Below are 25,002 nucleotides of genomic sequence, written 5' to 3' on the forward strand. Positions count from 1 at the left end.
CTCGTTAGAGATTCACGAGGACGTCCGTAGGAGTCCTTCCCGTTTTCTGTGTTCAACTTGGCTGTTGCCGTTCTGAGCCAACCTGGTGAGTTGGCGTCTGTATCTGGTCCAGGTAGTCAAGTGTCTTCACGAGGACGTCCGTGTGAGTCCTTCACGGTTCCACGGCGGCTTTCACCGCTCAGGAGAGTACTATTACTCTGGTTTGTTCTGAGTCGCCTCTCTGGTGCGGCGTCTGATCCCAAAGCTTCGTATCCATGTCTAGTAAGTTCTGTTGCGCATGATGAGCGCTGTTTATATTCTCCCTAGTATATCAACTAGCACGGACAGTTGTTTTAGTTCTAGCTTCCTGGCTTTCCACCAGCCTCAGGTGTGCGTTTTGTGTTGCCCATGTTCCTTTGTCACGTGTTATGTTTTGGTTATTCATTATTCCCTGTATTGCTGCGTTTTCTTGTTTACCCTTGTTTTTGTTGCTATTAAAGCATTCTTGCATCGTCACTGTCTGATTTAGCCAGTCATGACACTTCAGGACTACAATTTATACGTATGATCAATATATCAGTCGGAAATACTGAGTCTAAACAAAAAGTAAACTAGCTTTTTTTATTATTCTAAAATATAAAATGAAAAGAAGCAAGTCCTTCTGCAGGATACACTGTCCATGGAAAGACGCAACAGCTTGTTATTTTCCCATTTTAAAATGAGGCAAGAAAGGCAGCTAAATGCGCACCTGCCCATGTAAACAAACGGCACCTAAATGTTATGGTATGCAAGCGAACGCACGTCTGTTTATGTAAACAAACACAGATTCCCCAGAAGAAGAAGATGGTATTTGAACCCTTAATCTCAGACACGACATTTGAAATCCGCAGCTCAACCCGAGGCCTCCGCTCGCAGCATTACTCATTCCAGTCATGCTCCGGACACCTGCTCGTAAAAACGTTAAGGCATTTCCTCATAGAAAACAAACAAGCAAACATGACCTTTAATTTCCACTGATTGCCCCAGAGAAGCTAATGAACGTCTCGGCAAACACTCGCAATCCAGGCAGGGTAATTTTAATTACGCGCAGTCGAGAGAGGTCCCATTTACATGTTCAAAAGAAGACAAACATTTCATCACCAAGAGTACCGCGTTCGATTAGCCAAGAAATCCCAGACAGTGACAAGCGATAAGAGGGGAGAGCGAAGGGGAAAAAAAGAAGAAGGCTGCCAAAATCCTCTAATTTGTTTGTGTAATTAGCAAAATATATCAAAATGGATCATTAAAAGTTAAATACCTGTCTCTGCGATAGGAACAGTTAAAACATCTTAATAAGAATCGTTCTAATCCATACAAGCAGGGGCCTTAATCCAGTCCAACGTTCTAATGAGGTCAGGCTATTCTGATGGGGATTGAGCGGAGGCCCCGGCAGCAGAAGCAAGGAAAGCTGAGGAGAGGAGCAGGAGGTGGGGAGAGGTTACCACCCCGCAGAACAAGAATCCTTGGCTCAAAAAGGCGTGGAGGGACCAATATATCAGCAGCCTGGACAAGAAAATCCCTGCCAAGCTAAATTTTGGTCTGGGATCATGGACATCCGCAGGGCATCCGCAACAAGCGCCATATGAAGCAGTCTCTGCTGACAACAAGAAAATAAGAACTTTCTGAAGAGGAAAATGGTTGAGAGGAGAGTGTGACAGTTCCTTTCTTTACGTGACGCTACAATCAGTAGTCTGAAACGGGAAGGTCACTCGCTCACAGCATGCTAACTGTAGGCTTTTAGCATCAGATTCCTTCTGACTAGCCAACTACATTTCTAATGCACTGTATGGACAAATGTATTGGGACACGTCTCTAAATTACTGAATTTCATGTTCACAGCTCCTGTAGGCGTAATGTGTAGATGTCCCAATACATTTGTCCATATAGTATAACTTAACTAGAAAACCCTGTTGTGGCATACAAATCTACCTATTGCACTGCAGAATTACTATATTTTCTTTCTTTATTTAACATATTTAGAAAACAAATGCATATTTCAGTTCATTCTCTTTGGTGGATTTGTTAGAAAACCAACAAGACATGAAGCCCGAATAGGGCTGTCCAAACATTTGCATTATACAGTAAGCATTAAGCTATCTTAGGACAGTGGTTCTCAAGCTAGTCCTCAGGGACTCCCAGACAGTCCAGATATTTGCTCCAACCCAACTCACAACACAGCTAAAGAAACTATGGACGGTGTGGAGGTCCCTGAGGAACCACTGTGTTTTGTGGGGCAGCTTCATTACCTATAAAATGTACAGTGGTTTCAATGTAGAACTTATCCTGCCGTGAGATGCAACTTCAGATGGGTTATACAGTATGTGGAAGCCTCTCGTCTCTTATGTACTCGCTTCACATCCTTTACTACAATCCAAGATTATAACCAGCAAAGACACAATCAGGCTGCAAAAATGAGACCTGGACTAAGCAAGCAATCACCGGATTACAGGAGGAAACTTTTAATGCGTTGAACACACTGAAACGCGCATACAGCAGCAGAGCTGGAAGCCTACTAAAGTTACTCTATGGTAATGTCAGTTCTGAGAAGCTTGTGGGGTCTATGTAGAAAGTGTGGCAACAAATTAATAGCTATCTTCAGTCGGGAACATAATGCTGTTAAAGCAACTTTATGTAGCATTTGTATCTTAAAATAACAGCTCCACTGACCTGTAATAGGCAGAATAACGTGCCCATCATTGCTACTCTGGGCTTGGCACACTGCTAACTGCACTATATAACTCTGAAAAGAGAAGCAAGCATGATGTAACCAGAGGCATATTTGTTTCAAATCCTGTAATATTACTCCATAGCCCAATTCGAATGGGATAGTTTTACTTGGGGAGGCGGGGTAATATAACTATTACCAGGGTTTCTCCATGATCCTAGTCTAACTCCACCGTGTCAGTTATTTTGACGAACTGTGCACTCATGTGTCAGTAAAGATTCCGGCACCTTTTACCTTCTGTAAAACTAGCCGTAAACATAACCATATAATCTCAGGTTATATGAACCCCATGTGAATCGGCATGTGGTAAATATGGGGTAAATATATAGGGAAAATATTCTGTCAAATCGTTTTTTCTCAGGAACTGAAGCACTCAAGGAGGCATTGGCACAGATTCCCCGGGTCATTGAAGTCTGTCCAGAAGGTAGGCCAAATGACTCCTCGAAAGCTCGATGTTTTTGGCAGCTTAAGTTAACCCCTTCAACAGCCTATGGCCTGCCGGTGGGCCAAAAGTGTTATAACACTTCTTACCAAAGAATAGCCCCATACAGAAGTCCCTGTAGTTACTGAGCAATGCACCTTAGTGTGTAATAAGCCTTGCTGCATTGAGGGGTTAAGTCACTGTGCATATAATAGCGTACATATGTGTTATGAACATAAAGCTGCTAATTTTCACACCAAAGTGTCAGCATTTCTATAAGTGTGTTATAAAATGCATTATCAGTGGTTACAGGATGCTTTCTTTGGAGGTGATAGCAGCGAGTAAATCAAGTAGCCACTTCCATCTCTGCTATAAGATTCCTTATCCCGTTTTACAGACGTCCTGTAGTAAAATTACATTACTCCACCTCCCCCTGTAAATCTAATCCCGTCCGAATAGAGCTTATCATGAGCAGAAATGTCCAGAAATGGACGTCCACGAAGGCGTGGCTCAAAGTGTGAATTCCACTAGTCGACTGCAGGGGGAGCCCAGGAGCAAGAAATGCCAATTCTCCATAATGCTGCTTTAAATGGCTTTAGAGTAAAGCAAGGCCAAAAAAAACACATGCTCCATTCATCCATCAGTGTACAAAGTACTATGACGGATTACAAAAACGATGCATTTAAATGGCCGGCTTTGCTGGTGGTGTCGGACTGATCTAGCGGTGTTAATTGCACTGCATGATGAATCACAAATGGAACTGAAGGAAAAGAAATACTGTGTTACAGCAACAGGTTCGGCACTTATCGTACCTTCTGGAGCGTGAAAAGTCTGAAGAGGAAATAAGGACTTAAGTGTCAGGTCAGGATTTGTGTAATATAGGAATTAATGAGGCACGCCCTGAAATCCCGCCCCAGGCGTGCAGGTCTTATGTGCAGGCTTTAAATCTGGAGAGTGTGTGTCAGGATTTACTGACAAGATTTTTCAAGATGTTGAAATTTATTCTAGAAAAAAAAAAGAAAAAAAAAACTTGTTATTGGTGCATAACCTAGCCCAGGATTTGACCCCTGGAGCATGAAAGGCACTGTGCCCCTAGACTACCGCGCTGAGCAAGTTGATGAAACATCTCCAGAAGTGTTACATGGCGCTCCTCGCGGCTCTAATACATCTCGCCCATTCAGAACGAAGGCACCCCTCCCTAAAAACATTCCCTCTACAAATGCATGTACGATGGGTTTTGATGTTGCTCCCGAATCTGTGGTGAAAGCAAACAGCATAACAGGGTTTTCCTTTCATGTAGCTGTATATCTTTCACCGTTTGGTCCAATCTGTGCTTATAAGCCAGTCATTATCTCAACAAGGAACGGAGGACAGAATGTGTGAGGAGGAGTGCTGTGCTGAGCACTGAGGAGAAACAGCAGGGAGGGCTGAAAAACAATAAAAAATGGGGAAATAAGACGAGCTGAAAGTGAGGAGGCTATTTTATTACAGAGCCTTATTCCAGCCAAAAGTAGGGATGGAAGATGTAAAGCTATGAAAGTGAATACTGATGGGACAATGTCTCATGATGTCTCATGCTTCCCCTACACCCCACCCACAAGACAGTTTCAATTTCAATAGATTAAATATTCATCTATGGAAAGGTAACAGTTGGTTGCTATCATGCATAAAAACCTTGCATCTCCATTTTTGCTGATTTTCACTTTTCAACATATTTTGAATCTGGGAGTTGTTCTTGACATTGTGTAAAAACTTCATGACGAATGGACCAATAGAAATGCTCTAAAATGGCTTGAATAAAATGTTTTATTTTTCCTGTAAAGTTGCCATTTTGGTTGGTGGGTGAATGTGCTGTGATTTGAGTTTCTATAGCGTGTGTGTGTATTAGCGTTAGCCTCCACTCGGTTCTGAATGGGCTCTTCAGTGCTGGTTTAAAAACATTCAAATGTGTGCGGTTCTCCCGCTGGTAAAACAGAGCCTTTCAGTGATAGTTTTATATAGTTTCAGATATTATGGTCTGTTTTCATGTTCCACTGTAAAATAGCTCCACACTGTAGTCTCTCAACTTCTTTATTTACCTTCTGAGAGCGTCCACACTGCTGCCGGCTGGACAATAATGTCCGCTACTGGTGTCTTGAGGTCAGCAGATGGCATTCTGAACACCGTGGTTAAACCAAAGGCTTGTAACTGGATTAGGATTAAAATAGCTGATGCCTTGAGCCATTAAAAATGCCTGGATAGGCCCTGATTGGATTGTATCAGGACATCCCCAGGATCCCTTTGTTTAAGTGCATCTTATACCTGTGTAATTACACATTTATTCTCCGGGCAGCAACAATAAAACTACTGGCATTTGCTAACGGAAATGAATTACAGGAGTAAAACTTGTGTACTACTCAATAGCTATAACAGCATATTCTCTCATATGTGATTATATTTAGAATGCATAAATAGTTTGTAATAAGATCAGAGTTTATGAACTGCTGCTGGTCCTGTTACAGCTATTGAGAGGCACTTTTGTAACTGCATGAGTCAAAAGACGTGTATTTACAAAAGCTTTTACTACAGTAAAACACATCTAAACACATCACAGACAAGGACATTGTTACTGCATGGGTTATAAATGTGAAAATATACAGTTATTAGCGACACTTGCTATAAAGATGGTCGTTTTTTGAGTGGAAGGGTCGGAATAAGACTTTACACAAAATATTTTAGTGCTTTTGTAATTCTTAAATATGATGTTATTAAAGACAAAAATTGGTATTAATACATTAGATTATTAGGTTATTAGCATTGCCATATATAGTTGTTTTATTTTACACACTTTTGTAAGTAAGTTGCCCGCCCCTAACGAACAGTAAGACTAGAAAACAGGAAGGCACCCTTTCCCATTTCCTTTAATAAGAAATTCAAGCCAAGGAATAGAAATCCACACAGTGCTGTCGAGACTGAAGGGAAAACATAAGCATAAAACAAGAAGGAGGCCATTTGTTCTGCAAACCAGCTAAAATAACTAACTTTAAAAGACTCACATCTCAAACACGCTTCCAGATCATTACTGTCTGGGTGAGCAAGAAATACTCAGGGTCAACTTTCTGCCCTAAACCAGCTTTGGAATGCCGTGAGTACGTCTCAGCACTGTTGGGGCGTGTCAATGTGTAAAAACTATTTGTTACCAATCGAAAGCTGGAATACTGCATTGCTGCATGAAAAAAATATATATATTGGATTTCGGCACTGCCTCCAAATTCCCATATCAGTGCATCCCTGTTAATAAGAGGCAGATATGAGAGTCTGACCTCTTAGCAAGTCCCCCAAAGCACTAATCAATGCAACAGTGCTCCTTGGGATGCTCAAGATGCACTCATTTTCATAAACCAGACACAGAAGAATGTTCCACTCACAGTAAACCCCCCAGTAAATGGGTTTCACTCGCAGGTACCTCACCTCTCCTGAGAGGGATCGAGTTGTCTACGATTTGGTAAGGGGGAACATAGTAATTTCTCTCCTGGTGTGCCAAAACTTCTCTTTTACCCCTTTCTTCTGCCTCCTCCGTAACCAGAACCCTCTCCCTGGATGGTGCCACCGGACGAGACTGTAACAGGAAGATCACTCTCTCTCTCTCCCTCTCCCTCTGCCCACCTCTCTCTCCGGGCAGCTCCAGTGCCATGTGGGTCCTCTGCGGCACCCCACGGAGAGCGGAGGCATATTGCAGGCAGGCACCATGCCGTGCCAGTGTGGGCCGGAGAGGATTATTCCTGATGACAGGGCATTAAATGTGTAGCAGGCCTTTGTCGAGCTCTTGCATTCTGCGCTCCTGCTCCGGTTCAGGGGCCGGACCCATACCTTTTCGAGCGTTCCTTAGACCTTTAATAGCCACTGCTCATTAGGGCCTGGATGTCACACCAGCTTAGTTCCTCTTCCTACCTCCCTCGCTCTTTTCTATGAAGCTCCTTCCTGGAGATCAGCGCTTTTTTGGCCCTGTAACTGGCACTGACACTTTTTCACCAGTGCTACCACAAGAACCCTTTTCATGATGCCTGTTCTCAACTCCACTCTTATGACATAAATCATTATTCTTGAGTCAGGCCCTGTTCTGCTTACGACAGCTCAAACGTATTTGACACTTCAGGGAGATGGCCATTTCCAGCATAATGGAGTGCTCTCCTCAAAATGGCACCAGTGTGACGAAGTCATTCCGAAAGCCATTTCGAGGGCTCCGGCTTTTCCAAGCTGGAGAGGTAACAGGGTCTGTTTGATCTTGAAGGGATGGAGGATTAATGCCTTCCTTGTGTGGCATCCTTCTCTTAAAAAGATTCTCATCTCAACAGGAATGTTCGGTAGAATAGAGGTCATCCCCAAGAGCAACTTAGAGGGCTGAGACGACCTGAGAAGAACCAGAGCAAGAGGATTGTAGAGAGGGCGCTCCGACTCGACTCATTGCAGAAGCAGTTCTGTACGCAACCCATGCTAAGAGTGCAATGGGGCAGTCCGAACCCTGCAGCAAACTTTAACCGAAACGGAATGATAACATGCCCAGGTAACATTCCCATGTGGGGCCCGTATGCGTAGCCCAACTGGTAACCTGAAAGTTTTGTCCATGGGGTCAATGTTGGCCCCACATATGGATGCCCACCAGGGTCCCACTAGGCTCAGTGATGGGACCAGGTGCGATTAAACATGAGCCCAGACTGGGTTGCACACTGCAATATGAGATTAAGGTGGGTTGTAACGATAGGGCTCATTTGGGAAGCTCAACTGGTTCCCAATAACAACACATGTACAAACCCACTCAGAGCCTATGCCCAATTGGAACCCACATGAGCATGATGGCTGGGACAATGCGTGACAAACAGAAGCCTCTTTAACTATCTATCCAGACTATTTTCCACTCATCAGTGTCATCATTAGATCTCCTAGGTTGCCTCTATTAGCCTCTAATTAGCCTCTATGTTCTGTCGCAGACTATATGCTATGATATTGCTGTTTTTTCCTCACAATAAATGAGTATAGTGCTGCGGTTGTTCCCACTAAATGAATTGTCAGGCTCTGGCCCAGATTTCTTCCTAATCTCACTTTGACGGTTTAAAAGCTGAGTGCAGCGTGCAAGCGTATCGCCCCGCTCCCACTCATGCCGTCCTCCCCCTCTGCTTTCTCTTGCATTTTGATCACATCGGTTTATCTAATTTTCCAGTAAATGCTTGAAATGTATTCCTGCACACTTTTCCCCCTATAAATGTACGCGAGGGGATTGGGAAAACAGGATTGAAATGGACGGATTGCCATGGCCAAGGCTTTCCTCACCGCATCTCTTTAAGAGTCAGCGGTTGAGTGGCTTCTGTGCATGCACAACCCCTGCGCTGGTCTGGCACCTTGACCTCCCCGATCTGTTTACACACAGTCCGGAGTGATAATCTGATCTCATTTAGATTCCACATGAATTATGGAGCGCTGCGCTGTACAAGCTGTACGAGCCGCCTCCAAGAAACCGCATGGAAAACAAAAGGGCGGTTCAGATTGAATGACGTAACATACATACGAAGTGAGAACTAAGCGTGACATATAAAGTGTCTGGTAGGGAAAGATACACTCTAAAAAAAACAAAGGAGCCAAAGAGGGTTTGGAGAAGGTTTGGAGAAATGCCCTGAAAGAATTACTTCTGGCTCTCTATAGCAGTGGTTCCCGATCCTGGTTGTGGACACTGCAACCCCTTGGCCTGCACATTTTAGTGTTTACCCTGCTTCCAACTCTCCGGATTCAGCTAATCAGCTCATTAACATAAGCCTTTCTAAGTTGGTGTGTTAGAGCAGGGAGGATGGTTCTTCAGGACCAGGAGGATTTTAAAAGAAGGCTTTTCTAACCCAGTCTTAGATAGCCACTTCTCAACCCACTTGTAGTGCAGTCCCCTATTACATGTGCAACTCCTTTTCAAACGTCCGATGATGCAATGTCACTAGGCAGCCCTGGGGACCCAGCTCTGCCAGCACTTCCAGTACCATAAAGAACTATTTAACCAAAGGTTCTTTGAAGAACCATTTTTGCATACAAGATATATGAGTGTGAAGAACCTTGCTGAAACTCTGCAATGACTGTGCCATGTCAATGTTCTATTCCAATGGATGATATTTGCTAAACCTATTAAAATAAACAGGTACCCTTTTCATACACTCCTTAAAATGAAATGTTCTAGATAGTGATGCCATAGAAAAACCACTTTTGGTGCACTAAAATGCCTTTCACTTAATGAATCGTCATTTTAAAGAAGCAGCACGTCATGTAAACATTTTAGGAAGTGTCCTTTTAAATTAGTATAGACCTTATATTATAAATTATATTATATGCAAAATGTTCTTCAGACTCACATATCATAACAAATACATTTACAAAACTGGTTCTCTGAAGAACTATTTATTCAAAGGTTCTTTAGTAGAGGTTTGGGCTGACAATCAAGCAATTCTATGGCTGATCTTTTCATCTCACCAAAAGTGGTTCTTCAATGGCATCATTCAAGAAACGCTTTCTAGGCACCTTTCTTAGGAATGTAGGCCTGCATCTTCAAGCCAAGAACCGTTCAGAAGCCTTTATGAGTGAAAATGAGAGTGGAGGAGAATAGGCTGTGACACCTTATTATGTATTGCCTCCATGCTCTTTTAGAAGGAGACAGTGTTAAACACCTATCCCTTTCCAAATCCCTTTTGTATAAAAAAAACAACAACAAACAAACCCTCCTTAAATGATCAACTTTCCAAGGCCCCAAACAAAAAGAGAACTCTGTTAACCCCGCACTTTTTGCCATCACAGGTTCAAAACAAAACAATCGCCCCTCCCGCTCCCTAAGACGTGTTAAATTTCAAGCGGGGAGAAAAACAAGGCGGCATTAGGCATGCAGGACAAGCAGGAGGAATATGCAGAGAATAAATGAGGTGTCACTTTCAGTAAGAGTCACACAATCAGCAGCAACGAGAGACTCCTTAATCCTTCTCAGCCTGCCATCAGTGAGTCACTCCAGCCCTGGTGTCTGCCTGGCGCACATGAAAGAGAAATGCCCTTGGTTTTGGGGAAGGTTGACTCCCCGCCTTCCCATGCAACCCTCTCTCCTGATGCACGCCACATAAGAATTAGGCATGCCTCTGTGGCTGCCTCTCGCACACCCTGCTCGGAGCATCCGCCACTGATGGTTGACATTAATCCAAAGGGCGCTTGACAACATATTAAATGCTCTTTAAAGTAGCGCTGAAATACTACTGGGTTTCTCCTTCTTTATGAGGCGTCTGTTGTGATTTAATTTCTGTAATAAATGACTTGACACACTGTACAAAGCTGCAGCCGCCAGCATTTCACTTCTACAAGTGCCGACGTTTTCCAATCAATTTCAAAAAAACTTTAATTAATTTTGACTGCGAGCGCAACACTCCGGGTCAAACAAGTTATAACATCGTCCTCAATTAGGAACACACTAACTGATTGTTGGGAATACTGTTGCCTTTTTGCACTCCCCTATCATGCTACGACAATTGCTTGGCAGTAACGGGTGGATATAAATATAGTAAATATTTATATATACACAATATACATGTGTACAATTGGTAATTAATATATATATATGTATCAATTACCAGTTGTGCACATGTATATTGTATATTTGCTCGCAGTCAAAATTAATTAAAGTTTTTTTGAATTGATTGGAAAACATTGGCACTTTCATGCTGGCGCTTAAAAAAATGTGTCTCCAAAATGGTGACTGGAGAAGCCAAAAATGTCCTTAACTTTAAATATAAATAAAAAATAAATAAATAAATATAAAAATATATATAAATAATAGAGATATAAAACTTTAAAAAAATGGAGATACACGTTTCTCACTGGACAGCAGCGATACATATATATTCATTCATTTATGCATCATGAAATACAAGGTTTTGTTGTGTGACATATATGATATGTGTATACCAGCAATAACATTAGTAGCCCTGACAGGTGAAGTGAAAAACATAAAAAACATAATTCATCTACAGCGGAATCTGTCCAGGGTGGATATTAGGCAGCAAATGAATAATCTGTTCTTGCATAAGAATCTTGATCACAACCAAATTGTCATGGCTAGACCACTGTGTCAGAACATCTCCAAAACATCAGGCAGGCCTTGTGGAGAGTATGCAGTGGTCAGTACCTACCAAAAGTGCTCCAAAGAAGAACTACCAGCGAATCAATGGGAGGGTTATGGGCACCTAAAACTGCATGGAGGTCCCAGCTCACAACTTACAGGACTTAAAGGGTCTTCTGTTAACATCTCAGCGCCAGATACCACAAGACACCATCAGAGGTCTTGTGGAGTCCATGCCTCGAATGGTCAGATCTGTTGTGGTGCCACAAAGAGGACCTACTTAGTATTAGGCTGAACGGTGTATATATATATATATATATATATATATATGCTCACAATTACCACCTGATTTGAACTGACAGGCTTTGCACTCTGAGGGAACTCATTATCTGATTTCCGGAAGTCTGTGGCCTTGGCATCATTTTACACGGGAACAAACCCGAACGGCTGCATTTCATCACTGCTCTGAATTTGCATTACAAAGCTTATATGTTAAACAAAAACACACCTGAGCTGCAGATTACCTCCACAGAGGGATCGCATTTACACTTGATTCTGACAAGATACACAAATAGTGAGAGACCTGAGCTTTCGGTCGCTTTCCTGGCATTGTCATTCATTTCCCTACACAGCGAACCCCTCCCCACCCCACCCAAGAAAGAAAAAAAAAGGAAAATAGCAAGGTTGTCACTCCATAAAGAATACGCAGAGGGATAAAGCAGTGTATTCAATTCATAAATATCCCTTTAAGAGGGCGACGTCAGTGATTTGTCACTGGGGGCTTTTGGCAGGGCTGAAATTGATGCGCGACTGACATGTGAGTTATGTAGGGGGGCTGTGGCAGGCATGATGATTTCCAGGGAGGCAGACTCACCCACCACAGCATCTCCTCATCCCCTCCCTTTTAACAACCTTCACAGCAGAACGGCATTAATTAAAAAAGTAAGAGAGAGAGCCATTTAGAAACTTTATGATTTAAGGAAGAAAAAAAAAGGCTACAGGATGGACTCCTTTGTGTTCTGTCCTCTGATGATACAGCCGCCTGTCAATTAACGCTCTCCAGCGACGCGACGCGTCACCGGAATCGAGCGCATTAGAAATTCGCCGCGAGTAGGCGAGGAGTTTATGAATTTTCTTCAGAAGATTTTTTTTTCCACGACAGCAATCATTTAAAATCCCTCCAGCTTCAAGCAGCTAAATAATGTTTCGTTTAAGGCTCCTGGTCAGCCAGCGTGCAGGGAGGGCCACACCGCATAACAGGCTGAACATGAACAACAAATAAAATGTGAAAATCAAGCAAAATACCGTCTCATTTCCATTAAACGATAAAGTAGCTAGACTGAGGGAAATCAACTCATTTAAAGCGGCTGGCCTACAGGTCAAGGACGACCGGCAAACTGCCTCTGTGATTTTTCTTCACCCGGTCGCAAAACATAAACACATTTTCATCCAAATCTGAGAGGCTGCTTATCTTTTCTTGTTTGTTTGATACATTGTGCGCAAAATACCTTCAGACTTTGATAAAATGCTCTTAAACTACGCTTTCATATGCAGATTAGGTGGATACTACCCCCCACTACCACCACCACCGCCTCCATACACACTACTGTGCAGAAGCATGGAAGTGTGCATGCTGTCGGCAACATGAGCCAGACAAGTGTGAGAGATTTAGACTATGTCTAAGCCCACTATATGTATGTACACTGTATGGACAGAAGTATTGGGACACACCTCTAAATCATTGAATTCTGGTGTTTCATTCAGTCCCATCATCACAGGTATATAAAATCAAGCACCTAGCCGTGCAGTCTGCTTTTACACAGAGAATGGGTCGTACTAAAGAGCGTGGTACTGTAGTAGGATTCCACCGTTGCAACAACAAGTCAGCTTGAGAAATTTCTTCCCTCCTAGATATTCCACCATCTGTGAGTGGACTTATTGAAAAGTGGAAGTGTTTATGGAACCACAGCAACTCCGAGTGTGAGACCATGTAAAGTTACAGAGCGGGGTCAGGGCCGAGTGCTGAGGTGCAAAAAGTTCTCCAATGGTCTGCTGACTCAATCACTGCAGAGCTCCAGACCTGTTGTAAGAGCTGCAGCGGGGGCACCGACTCCATATCAATGCTTATGCATTTGGAAGAGGATGTCATAAAAGCTCCTGTAGGTGTAATGTGTAGGTGTCCCAATACTTCTGTCCATACAGTGTATATTTCATTGCGAATCATTTTTACATTTTTAATGCTGAGACTTGCTGAGAAAATTCTTTGAGTCCATTTGCCATTCCCAAATCAAACCTGACAAGGTGCTGAAAGTGCTGGGATACCTCGGTACGTCTGCAAAACATTAAAAAAAATAAAGAAAAAGACTTGTAACACATTGAGGGAAATCCGTTCCAGGAGAAAAGACAAGCAGTCTACCGTAGTGCAGGAGCGCTCAACTTCCAGCCTGAAGAAAGTGTAGAACGGTAGCAGATGAATATCTGACAGGTTATACTACCACCACTGTAACTGAAACCGTACAGCGCTGTAAGCCATAAATAATATGCAGCCTATTTATAGCCGTCATAATCGCTCTGAATAAAACTGGTCAAGTAACAGATGGCTGAAGAAGTTCTACAACTCGCAAACTGCTGCACGGAAAACAGGAGTAGGAGGAAGAAGATGAAGCTAAATCCGAGCACAGTTCTGTTCAAGTGTCACTGCCGTACACTGGCGTACATCTTCTATCTATAGTGTCCACAGTGTGTGTGTGTGTGTGTGTGTGTGTGTGTGTGTGTATACAGCATGCATATCATTCCACACAATTAATGACTGCTTCTGGTCTTGTGCCAGGTTCCACCAAGCTGGAAATGCAAACTGGTTTCTATGTTCTGGGGCTTCAGCAATGAGGCTTTGTGTTTAATATGAGAGCAGAGCTGCTGGAGAACTTTCCGTTAAACACACGGTGTCAGATGCGTTGCTTAAAATAAGAAGAGAAAAAAAGGGCGTGATTTCTATAAGGTCAGCAACAGTAAAAAAAGACAGCAGCAGATGGCAGAGAGAGGTGACCTTACCTCATTGGTGTTCCACCTGTGTCTCTCTTTTGGCAATGAGGAGCATTTTGGTAGACATTCAAGCAGCTTTTTGGGCAGGTATATTTTCAAATGTCCATGTTCATCTGAGGACACAGAAAGGAGAACAACAAGCCAGTCAAACACGTGGCAAAATATCATTTTAGTACATTATTAAAAAAGAGGAATTTTAATGATATTCCTAATAAGCTGGACGTCAATAGCAACTTAGAATAACAAACAATAATATGAGGATTTTCCATCTTCAGCTCAGTGTATGATACAAGTGAAACATAAGAATGCATGATAATTCATCTCAGACATTTTAATATTTGTTCATTAATATTAAACTGATACAATAATAAACAGCATAATCATTTAAACGGGCCCCTAGAATGGAAAACTGTATTTATCTTGGCATAGTTTAATAACGTGAGTTCAGTACATGGAACCCATGAACCTTAAACACTGTTTTCTCTTCATTGAAAAGAAATAAAACAAAAGAGAGTCAGAGATAACCCGAAACCGAGCTGTAAAACAAGCCAATTCCAAAACCCCAATACTGTTACAAACAGCACATCACCATCAGAACCTGATATGTAAAGGAAAACGGGTTTCTACGTGAACCAGGCCTCAGGACCACAGCTTTTCCTCTGCCAACTCAACCTCTGCAAGTGAGGAAGCATCAGAAGAGTCGGAGTCCATGCTGGGCTAAAAGCTACCTCTACCTGACTAACCTTTACCGTCTTTACTCTCTTTTCTCTCCAAAGTCCGCTCCCTCAAAAACCAACTGGACTACCTCTGAAGCGTAACACAAAACCACAGGGCAAGGAAGTCCCAGGCTAACCATAGGCTAAAAGCTAATCCAGCAGGCCAACTGCTTATCGCACCAAGACGACACCGTGAGCGGACACTGAGAGGAGAGCAACACTATCCAGTAAGACTCTGTAATAATAATATAAAAACCTACAACGTTCATGCTTCAATGCTAAAAGCAAAGCTATGCTATGTGATGCCATAAACCAGTCAAACAGAGCAGAGCCCACCGTTAAAGAAAAACTGCATGATTCATTCTGAGTTAAAATAACAGGGTTGTAAACAAGGTTGGTAAACAACATCTGAGCTTTTTTCGCTGCAGCCAAGGTCACATACTTAATATTTATACATTAAAAAAACTTTATAAGTGCATTCTGTGGCACTTTTAATTACATTTTCTACGTCTCTGATTAGGCATCAGTGCCAAAGCCTGCCTCTACAACTGTTTTAGACCATCATTGATTATTATTAGCAGTTATATTAGCAATTAATATAAACATTATTTTTTGTAACTATTAATTATAGAACTATTAATGTTTTTTTATTTCATATAAGCATTCTTAGAGTGGATTGAAAAAACTGAATTATGATATAGATATAATATAGGGGCAGTTATATAGCTCATAGTATAGCTCATAATATAGCTCAGCAGTTAGCGCGCCGGGCTATCAATAACAGGTTTGTGGGTTCGATTCCCAGGCTCTGCAAGCTGCCACTGTTGGGCTCTTGAGCAAGACCCTTTACCCTCTCTGCTCCCCGGGCGCTGGAGTTGGCTGCCCACCGCTCTGGGTGTGTGTGTAGTCACTGCCCCTAGTTCACTAGTGTGTGTGTGTTCACTACCACAGATGGGTTAAATGCGGAGGAAACACCTTTCGCTGTACAGTGACAAATACATGCACCTTTAGATCATAAAATTTAAAAAGTGAGCTTTTATTACATTATTTATTATTGTATTATTTTTATCTGATATCAAAAATGACAAAGAAAATTTTTTTATAAGCACTCAGAAATGTTTAGCAAAGATTTCAACTATAAAAATGAAAACATACTAAAAAAGAAAAGGACATGAATGGGTTACATACAGATATATAAACTGGTAAGAAAGTAAGAGCATAGCGTGAGGTGAAAACCACTGAAGGGAACAAAAATCAGAGATTGAAAAGTTAGCAGAAGGCTTTTTGGTATTTTTGAGAGAAAGTCCACTTTGAAAGGCTTAAGGGAGAGATGGCGAGCTTTATTAAGACTTTAACTACCCAATAAAGTCCACGGCCATCCTGATCCTGACTGCGAGGTAGAATGGTAAAAAGCACAAATGCCAGCAATGGATAAAAGAAAAGGGGAATACAATTTGTTCAGAGGGCAATTAAGGCAGGGCTATACATCAGGCTTCCTGGTCTAACCCCGAGCGTCTCTTTCTCCCTGATGGCAAAGGGTCTTAGCAGTCCAGTCCAATCACTGCCATTTAAGCTCACTGTTTTACAGCCGAATATCTAAATTATAATGATACTGTCTACAACTGCGAATTGAGTCCAATTATAATCACCTTGTTACTATCGTCTGCCAATTTCACATTCGTCTCTCACCAGCCCCCACTCGCATAACACTCACTTCCAGTTCCAATATAAATCTCACGGGGAGAACAAGTGTGTGGTTAGAGAAAACACACATACACAAACATGTTAGTTATCAACTGCACTGCCTCTAATTTGTGGAAAATACTAAAAGGCTCACCTAATGTCCACCTGTGACATTTGTGTGGCCTTAAGTACCAACAAAGTCATTACAGACAACAGTCTCAACACCGTCTGTTTGTGTCACTGTGCCTGTAAAGGTGCCCTAGAATGGAAAGTTAAATAATAAGAGACATGGAAGTGACCTACCATGAACCTCCGACCTCCTTGTATCCAAATCCCTGAATTCCAAAACCCTAAAACCCTTTCAACACTTTTGTAGTTTTTTTGCAACACAGTAAACTACAACAGCCACTTCGTGAGAATATAGTGTTGTTGATACTTGAAACTAGTCAGTTTGGCCACAGTTCACTGCATCCGTAACCCTGAAGAGCAGCAGATCACCGCCACATTCTGTAAGTCATAGAAACAACAAATTGCTACGCTAAAGAGGCCTTATGACCGTGCCCAGAGAGCCTAAAAGTGCTGCACAACAAAGCAAAAGCCGGGAAAGCGAGCTTGTATCCTTACCAGGCTAAAAGCTACCCTTGGCTCAACAGCTTTTACCATATCTTCAAAGCTAGCTAATTATACATCATACCGAGAGACCAGCTGCACTATCCGAGAAGCTGTTCTCAATTGTAATCTCATTACATTGCTCTATGCTATGCTATGGGATGCGGTTGTAAGCTATGTTGTGCTAGGTGGATTCTGTGAGCCATTGTGGGGCCTTAACCCAGCCACCCGGAGCAGAGCTCATTATAATATTCATAAGCCCAGCAAAAAAGAAAAATCAGGGTGTGTCCAGTCACATAGGGACATTTTTTACCTCAACCAAAATCATATTCTTACTATTTACAGATCAAAACACTACTTAACACACTTAGTAAATGCATCCTGAGGCACCTTTGAGATGTATATTTGAATGACCTTTGTACTGTTTGGCGGACCCGTATTCTGGCAAAAAGCAGTCTGTGCTGAAACCCTCCTATAGCTACAACATGGACGGGTGGAGCTAACAGCTGTAAGCTGATATAGGCAAATGAGTGCAATGTTTTTGTGACATCAAAAAAAATTAATGCAATGAATAGAAAGCGGGCTGTTTTATAGCTTAGTTTCTATGTATGGACTAAATGGACCAGGGTGATGAATGGTATACTTTGAAACATTAAGACTAATATCAACATCAACACACTTTTATTGCAAGAAAATGATGAAATGTATGTTTTTTTGCCATATTATGGGCCCTTTAAAGTATGAAAATACTGCCACATTGTGAACACAAGCAGATTTAATAGCTCAACAGTTAGCAAAGAGTATGTCTAAGCAAGTCTGTGTCACGTATCAGACTTCAGTTAAAATACATGCAAGCAACTTTAAAGCAGCATTATGTAACAAATTGGTATTGTTTGCTCCTGGGCTCCCCCTACAGATGTAGAGCGTAATTGACTTTCTCCCCACTGCTGTAAATACAAATCATGCTTTGCACGCCCCCTTGTGGACAGCCATAAATTGACATATGTTGACAAGCTGAGGCATACACAAACATGACTCATGTTACACAGCATCAAGCAGGTCTCGCCGGAGGTCCCGTGCAGCGCCACCAAACTTCCAGAGTGGCAGTGACAGAGATGCCATTCTCCCCATTACAGTGGATCAGTGGATCATCCGAATTATTCTGAAGCTGCTATTTTAAGATACAATTCCTACATAATGCTGCTTTAAGTGACAATTCACATCTAAATCCTGCCAGAGGTGAAATGTGAATGATACACACTCTATTTTGGGGTTCATGTGGGAACCAAAAACTGATCCGAGTGGGTTTTTTTATCCCTTCTCCGACTATGTGAGCCCGTTCTGACATTTTAGACAAGGTTTTAAAGGGAGAGGACCACAGAAACACACAGCACTGATGAGTCAACTGCGCTAGAACACTTTTTGAGTCATATCAAGAAATACCAGCACAATTCCGATGGGGCTATAATTGCAAAATAACAATCCCCAGTCGCTTTTCAAGGCTATGCCAAAGCCAGCAAATGCGGTTAAGAACATGCTTGCAAATCTGTGTGATTACAGCTTTCTTTGAGCTAATGGGCTTACTCTTCACAGCGTGCTGTAGCACCGCTCACGTCACTGATGACATATCAGAACACATCTACTGGAGCCAATTACACAATTTCCAGCTCCGGCTGCTCGAGCTACGCAGTGGGCAATTTGTGCGAAATTGAAATTACCATAGTATGAAGGCGCCATTCTTTAAATCAATTCTCCTTCAATCCAATCCATGCAATGAAAAATAACACAATGAGAGAGAGATGACAACCACAATGAAGTAATATCAGTTCTTCTGAGAGATCCCAGAGACCATGTTTGCTTTCTCGAATGACAGGAGCGGCATGTGTACGGCGGCAGCGGCGGTCCTGTCGCATATCCCTCATTCTCCCCCTAGTTGTCAGGCAATCGACTCTTGATATTGCAGACATTTGTCACAGAGCAGGTTGTCATCTGTTTAGACTGAGAAAAATATGGTTCTAAATGAAACATTTATATTACTCTTTTCCTGTCATCCTTTCTTTTCTGTCCCGTCCAGGCCCAAATATGATCTTTGTCCACAGAACAGTGCGTACGGATCGTATGTGCTTCGCTCTAACATGAATAATCCACAAGCTTTATGCGATACTGAGCGGTTCCATCTGTTTCAGCATTTTTTCAGCCTTATCGTATTTGTACTACACGATCTAAATACATAATTAATTCATGTTATGCACAAGCATGACACTTTTGATTTTTAAAACAAGGGTTTCCAGCTGTGAAGCTTTTATTTGCCGCTCTTTCCATCATCACTGCCAATTAGATTACCAGTGATGTAGTGCTTAGTCAATGTCTGATCTCTCTTCTGTCTTTTACTAAAGAGCCCATGTCAAAATCATGTCAAAACGGGTGATGTAGAATTTTCTCAAAACATATCCCTTACTTTTCAGTCCATACAACTAATTTATGGAAGCAAATCTGCAAAACTGAGCCATTTTTTTGTAAGGTCACAAAAAGCAATGCATTTGCATACAGTATATTTACCTTCTTAGCCAACAGCATTTGGCATACAGTGGTGGTCGGACATTTACATACACTTATCATGAACAGGAATGTCATGGCAACATTGGACCATGACAACATTGGACAATTAGCTTCAAACAAATCTACACAGGGTCAAAAATGTACATACAGCACTTATTAATATTTGGTAACATGTCTTTAAGCCCACATGCCATCAGCAACCGCAGTCCTAAAGAGCACAATTGTGTGTTCCCTCATAGGTGTGTAGATGGCGCTCTCCCCTCATCACTCTTAAAGCGTCTGTTAGCTGCTGCGGTGGAGCTGGTGACCCAGCGTTTTCCACTGAGCAAGGTTGCCTGCCCTTTTGCTGGCTTTGCCTGTATTAGAGGCTGTTCTTACCCTCCTAGTGTTGGGAGCATTACTAGTGCTGGGGGAAGCTACAAGCTGGTGGGTTAATGGCAGTATCACATTGGAAGAAAAGGGATTTTTTTTGACAAAGCAAATAAAAAAAGAACATTATCTAAGCTTAATGGAAGAATTTTATTAAATTTGTTGTTTTTTTTGCACAGTCCAAATATTTTTCAAGGTCTGAACTTTTGAATGTTTTTATTCATTCCACATCCACCTAATGTGTGTTCTGGGGTCATTGTTCTATTTGAACACCCAATTATGTCTGAGTTTCAACTGTCTAGTCCACCCTTCATTACTCCACTCACCTCATTCAGACCCACAGCATGAGGCTACCACCACCATGCTTAACAGCTGGTACAGTGCTCATGGGGTTGAATGCCTTACCCTTTTCTCCTCCGGTCACTCAATGTTTGTCTCATGTGACCATAAAACTTTCCTTTAGAAGGCTTTTGCAAACCTTAAGCTTAAATGTGTAAAATGTAATTTCAGCACCACTATTAAAAAATCTAAGTCAAGGAAGAGTCCAAAAAAATCTTTAAAAGCCCAACATTGCTATGACAGCTCCATGGTGAGTGTACGAAAACTTCTGTGCTAATCAATTACAACTGCTTTTTAAACCCACACACAAATAATACAAATTATAAGTATATTTCAAGGACAAATAACATGCAAAAAGTAGGATATGGGCCTTTTAACTGTGCCCAATTCAGCTGATCTGGATAAATCTACTAATTCTTATTTTTGCTTGTCGGGGGAAAAAAGCCTGCAACTTTTTTATGAGATCTAAAATGAGATTTCAGCTTTCACAAACAACTCCTACATAACATGGGAACCCTCATTTTTTCAACCTTTCCCCACTGCTTATAAGCATTAACGCTCTCTCATTTATTGTTTCCCTATATTTGGGGGGCGTAAGAGTCATAAGAGCATATATGGGACAAAATGGACTGAAAATGGACTGAACTAAAAGTAAGTAGATGTAGGGGTGGAAAGCTGAGTAAAAAGAGTGATCCCAGCTTGTATCGAGACGCTAACGAAGGATCCAAAGGCACCTGATCAGGACATGAAACAGGACAACAGCACTCGCACTGCTTTCCCCTTCGAAGTGACGAGTTAACACTCAACCCTGGCATTTGCTGCATGCGGGGTGCTGGAAATGGGCTGTGCTGGGCTAAATTACTCTTACAGTAGGGAGCAGATACTGTATCTGGGATGATTTGCCTCGCTCAATTAACGTTTCAACAGAGCAGCTGCTCGCAGATAACAACAAGGTGCTTTAGCATCACCCTAGGCAAGCAGAATAAAGCACGATAAATAAACAACTTACACTAGCAGCCCGACTCCCGAAGACAGAAAAAAGGCCTTCCATCTTTAAGCTCTGGGCCTGACAGTTCACATTATGTCTCGGCAAATGTTTGTACAATGCAAATATCAAACGTTTCTCAAAGGAATACCAATCACAGTTTGATGCAGAACTGTTTTCCTGATCATTTTATGCATCTTTAGAGCTCTTGCTTTGGTTTCATATATAATGGGAAATACCGTAATCTTCATTTTAAAAGGCTCATAACACAGAAAACTGAATTTCGGAGTTTGATGTAGTGCACATACTGTTCACTGCCCAGTCCATTTGGTGCCTGTATGGAAATGAAGCAACAAACACAATCCATTTTGAATGTACTGTTTTTGTGATGTCATGAAAACCACTGCATTTTACATACAGTGGCATGTAAAAGTTTGGGCATTCCACTGAAAAATACCCTTAGCTAGTTTGTATAGGCTAGGATCCAAAAGATACCACTCAGTTTAGATACTACTACATGCAAAAGTCAGTATATAATACTCAACATACACTACACTTCACCCAAGTACCCTAGGAAGAGGTGGGTTTGCGGTGTGTGACAACAAGCGACTCTGCCATTCGGACACCAAGGGGAAATTCGTTCCACCACTTTGGTGCCAGGACAGAAAAAAAGTCTGAATGCTTGTCATCCGTGCATCTTAAAGGATGGTGGGTCAAGCAGAGCCATACTTGAAGCTTGTGGAGCTTATGGTACTGATCAGATTTTGACCATCGCCATCCAGTATGGAAGCCAGCGTCAGGGTTTTGAATCTAATGCAGGCAGCTATAGGAAGCCGGTAAAGAGAAGATGGCTAAACTAAGGAACATTAAAGACTAGTTGCATTAACTACATTACTGCCACAATGTTTATAACAAACCCTAAAATAGAACCCTGTGGGACTCCACAAAATGAGCTAAACAGCTACCAAATAATTCATGAGAGTTTCTGCATTAGGACTGATAACTGAATAATAGGGTTAATATTAATGACAGGGTAAAAAGCTGGGGTTCAGTGTTTTTAATATGAATAGATAAGCAAGATGGCCTGATTTCCAAAAGTCATGAAGTTAAAGATCACACATTTCATTTTTATTTATTATGATATAATGATTTATTATATCATTTATCTTTTACATTTTAAAAATGGCAAAAATGAAAATGTTTGAGCACTTTGGGCATTTTGCACGGTCAGTACTTTAGTAACATGCACTCTGAGATCAATGGGCCATCTTTAATGCACAAATTTTTGATGATATTTAGGTCAGGGGTCTGTTAGGGCCATGGTGAAACCTCCAGCTTGTGCCTCTTAATGTGGATTTTTTTTTTGCATTTAAGATCATTATCCTGCTGCAAAAGCCATCCTCTTTTCATCTTCAGTGTCTTTTTATAGACAGTATAATATTTGCTTCCTAGATTTCAGGATATGACAATTACTTGAATCCATTTTTCCCTCAACCTGTGAAATGTTCCATGTGCCACTGGCTGCAACACAACCCCAAAGCATGGCCAATCCACCACTGTGCTTAACAGTTGGAACGGTGATCTTTTCATGAAATTCCACACCTTTTTTTCAGACAGTATTTCAGTCATTCTGTGTTTTAAATGACAAACAACTACATGACAGCCAGTCAGCACAGAGGTCATTCATATAAATCAGTCTTAAAGACACCACAATCAACAGCAACATTAAAAGACATTTTCCACTGATTTCTCAATGATTTCATGAATCTAAACAAAGTCATTTAAAGCAGTTTGGTGTAAAATGGGTCCTTAGAGAACGCCACGGATTTCTTTACAGTGTTGCGATCTCTATAACACAAATTTAGTGCCAATGTGCTAAATACAAACGCAACAGTTTTTAATAAGCACTATGTTGCCTTATAACACCTTGCATATACCTCGCCACCATCACTGCATTTAAACAAACACATTTATGGCTAGACATTGGATAGGGCTCATTCATAATTCATGTAATATCTTTCTGTGGTGTACTTTTGAGAGCCATTAAACACCTCAGACGTCTGGTTTCTTTTAACAATTCTGACTTGGTGGGCCAAGTCAATTTTGAAAAATTGGTGGAGTTCCCCTTTAAATTCTAAAGTATGGCTGGAAAACGGCCACATAAAAAGCAACATAAATTAGGCCTGTCTTTGGTGTATAAACACACACACACACACGTTCTAAAATGACCTCGGATGTTGTTCCTTTAAAATATGTCAGCTATTGTAGTTGGAACAGCATAACCAAACTGGCAGTGATGGGGGGGAGGTGCAACGTTGGGGCTTTTGTCGTCTCCGGACAGTCTCTCTCTCTCTCTCTTGCTCTCCCTCTCTCTCTCTCTCTCTCTCTCTCTCTTGCTCTCTCTCTTTCTTCCTCCTAAAGGCACACACACAAATCAGACCGAGTAGGAGGAGTCCTCACAGGCTCTCCAGCGGCTAGGCCGCGCTCCACTGCCCGCTTTCGGTGATCAATGCTGGCCGAGGCACACGCCCGGCCCGTAATTAAGCACTGCCTGCCTGCCGCTAATCAATGCTAACTACAACATTCCCTTAGACACACCCATCGATGACATCATTCTTTTCCCTGGCTGTTTGGACATCATCTGATACTGAGGGAGCGCATGCCCACTTAAAGCACTGTGTAGCCCGATTCAAAGGTAAAAGTTCAATGGTTCTTTGTGTTCTCTGTACAGAACGGGGCTGAGAGAGAGAGAGAAAGGAGAGAATGAAGAGGACTTTGACTGGGGTTAGTTTAATACCCCTGTAGACTAGTGTGGAACAGCAGGCTGAGGAACTGGCTCAGTCTGAATCTCTTGAATTTTTAGCGTACATCCTGAGGAAAAAAAGGAAGGGGGGGGAGAAACCCTCCTCTTTTCAGATTGGATGGCTGTTAATTAAAAACTCCTCATAGTGCTAAAATGCTCTGTAACTTCTCCCAGAACGCAGCTTGAGAGACATCTTAGGAAGTGTGGGATTTGCTCCTTTCCTTTTTTTCCGCCAAATAAAATGAATGTGACTGAACTGAAGGCTCATTGCTCTGCAGTTAAGAGCATAAGAGACAGAGCTGAATGTTAATTCACCACAGCACTGATACTGCCTGCTTTAATAAAGAGCCTCTAACAGTATCTATGTGGTAGAAAAACACACACACACATTTACACACACACCCTCTTATCTGACATTATTGTGACTCTGGGGACTAAAATGAGCTCCAGTGGCACCAAAAAAAAAAAAATCAATTGCTAAGCTAGAGCAAAAGGCAAGAAAAAAAAAAAGGAAGTGAACAGGCAGTTACGACTGCAGAGAGAGAAAAGTGCTGGTGGCCGGCTCAGAGAGAAGTGAAAAAAAAAGCCCTAAGAAAGCAGCGAGAGGATGGCGCCTCTGCTAACGA

General features: G+C 41.9%; 1 protein-coding gene across 7 annotated transcripts in view; it reads right to left on the reverse strand.

The window, feature by feature from the left end:
* camta1a (calmodulin binding transcription activator 1a) overlaps positions 1 to 25,002 on the reverse strand; it is a 543,944-nt gene that overhangs the window by 499,196 nt on the left and 19,746 nt on the right. For all 7 annotated transcript variants that reach the window (XM_072696327.1, XM_072696328.1, XM_072696324.1 and 4 more), the window contains one exon: positions 14,323 to 14,426. In XM_072696327.1, coding sequence (XP_072552428.1) covers positions 14,323 to 14,426 — 104 coding nt within the window. The remainder of the gene's footprint in view (positions 1 to 14,322; positions 14,427 to 25,002) is intronic.

This window comes from Salminus brasiliensis, chromosome 14 (genome assembly GCF_030463535.1).
Source record: "Salminus brasiliensis chromosome 14, fSalBra1.hap2, whole genome shotgun sequence".
NCBI lineage: Eukaryota > Metazoa > Chordata > Actinopteri > Characiformes > Bryconidae > Salminus > Salminus brasiliensis.